The following is a 1313-nucleotide window of genomic DNA, read 5'->3' on the forward strand; positions in this document are numbered from 1 at the left end:
CCCCTTCCCCATCACCCACCCTCCCTAGGCCCCACCCACTGCCCCTCCCCAATCCCTCACCTACCCTCCCTCATGCCCCACCAGGGCCCCTTCACTGCCCCCTCCCCCATCCCTCACCCCCCACCAGACCCCCCCTTTCTCTCCTGGGGGAGATTGCTCCGGGAGATGAACCCAGCCGGAGGGAGGGACGTGCCCCACGCACACAAGGAGGCAGAAGGGCCCAGGAACAGCGATTCTTTATTTAACCCAGATCCAGGCTGTTAGCTGTGCAGTTTCTGCTCCTCCCCACCCTCCCCCCAGAGTATCTTTGCCCTGCAGGGGCTGGCACTGCCCCACCCCATCAGCTCTCTGCTTTCTGCTCCTGCTCCGCGCCCGGCTCTGGCAGCTCCTCCGGCTGGCTGACGGGCTGGGGCCCGCCGGGCACCGGCTCGTCCGGCGTGAGGCTCTCTGACTTGCTCTCGGCTCCCTCATCAGCGGCGCTGCTGGCTCCCGCCTCCTTGCTCTTCGCTTCCTGGTGTGGGGTAGGGAAAGGGGGCAGACAAGACGCCTCATGAATGGAGACCCCACAGCCAGACAGACCAAGGGACCCATTGTTGAGCTGGCTTCTAGCTTTAACTTCCACCCTGACCCTGAAGAGGGGATCACGTCATCCCCACCTGGGATCTCTTCAACTGCCCCTCACTTATCCTGGGGCACTCCCCGCCCCCCCTCCAAGATCGCTACATCAGCCTTGGTTTCCCAGCCTCAGGCAGGAAGGGGAGGGGCCAAAGGCACTGGGCAGGCCCTTGGCTCCATCCTTTGGCCAATGAGACCAGTAGGGCTGGAGCAGCCCTGCCCCCAGGGCAGGGTCAGTGGCTGCACAGGGGTTCGGTGGGGGAGCCACACTGACCACCAGGGGGCAGGGCCCCTGATGCTGCAGTGTTTGGAGAGGACCCCCTCGTGGCCAGAAGAGCTCTCCGTACCCACCTCTGTGCTGGGGGACACTGGGGGCCAAGAAGAAGTAGGAAGCTTTGAGGTCAGCGAGGGGTTAATTGGACCCTGGCTGGGTGCAGCCCTGACTCCATGCACGAGCTCTGCCAAGCGCCCGTCCGCCCCCAGAACGTACCTTCGCAGGTAGGGGCCCCTCCACGCTGGAGTCCAACAGGGACCCATCTCCACCTGAACCCTCCTCTTCCTCCTGCATGCTGATGAAGATGGTGGGCGTTTCCACCTCGGGACCCTCCTCCCGGAAGTCCATGGGCTCCTCGGCGGGCAGCGGTGCCAGGGCGTGGGCAGGGCGTGGCTGGCTGGCCGGCTGCTTCAGTTTCTGCTCC

General features: G+C 65.0%; 1 protein-coding gene across 1 annotated transcript; it reads right to left on the bottom strand.

The window, feature by feature from the left end:
- Positions 1-340: 340 nt before the first annotated feature.
- Positions 341-1259, bottom strand: LOC113408267 (symplekin-like). Its single transcript, XM_026661440.2, has 2 exons — positions 1106-1259; positions 341-511 (listed from the first exon to the last, which is right to left on the bottom strand). Exons 1-2 carry the CDS (start codon positions 1235-1237, stop codon positions 341-343), a joined length of 303 nt encoding a protein of 100 aa, XP_026517225.1. The 5' UTR covers positions 1238-1259.
- Between the last annotated feature and the right edge of the window lie 54 nt (positions 1260-1313).

Source organism: Terrapene carolina, unplaced genomic scaffold (genome assembly GCF_002925995.2).
Source record: "Terrapene carolina triunguis isolate 2854851 unplaced genomic scaffold, T_m_triunguis-2.0 Scaffold4246, whole genome shotgun sequence".
Lineage (NCBI taxonomy): Eukaryota > Metazoa > Chordata > Testudines > Emydidae > Terrapene > Terrapene triunguis.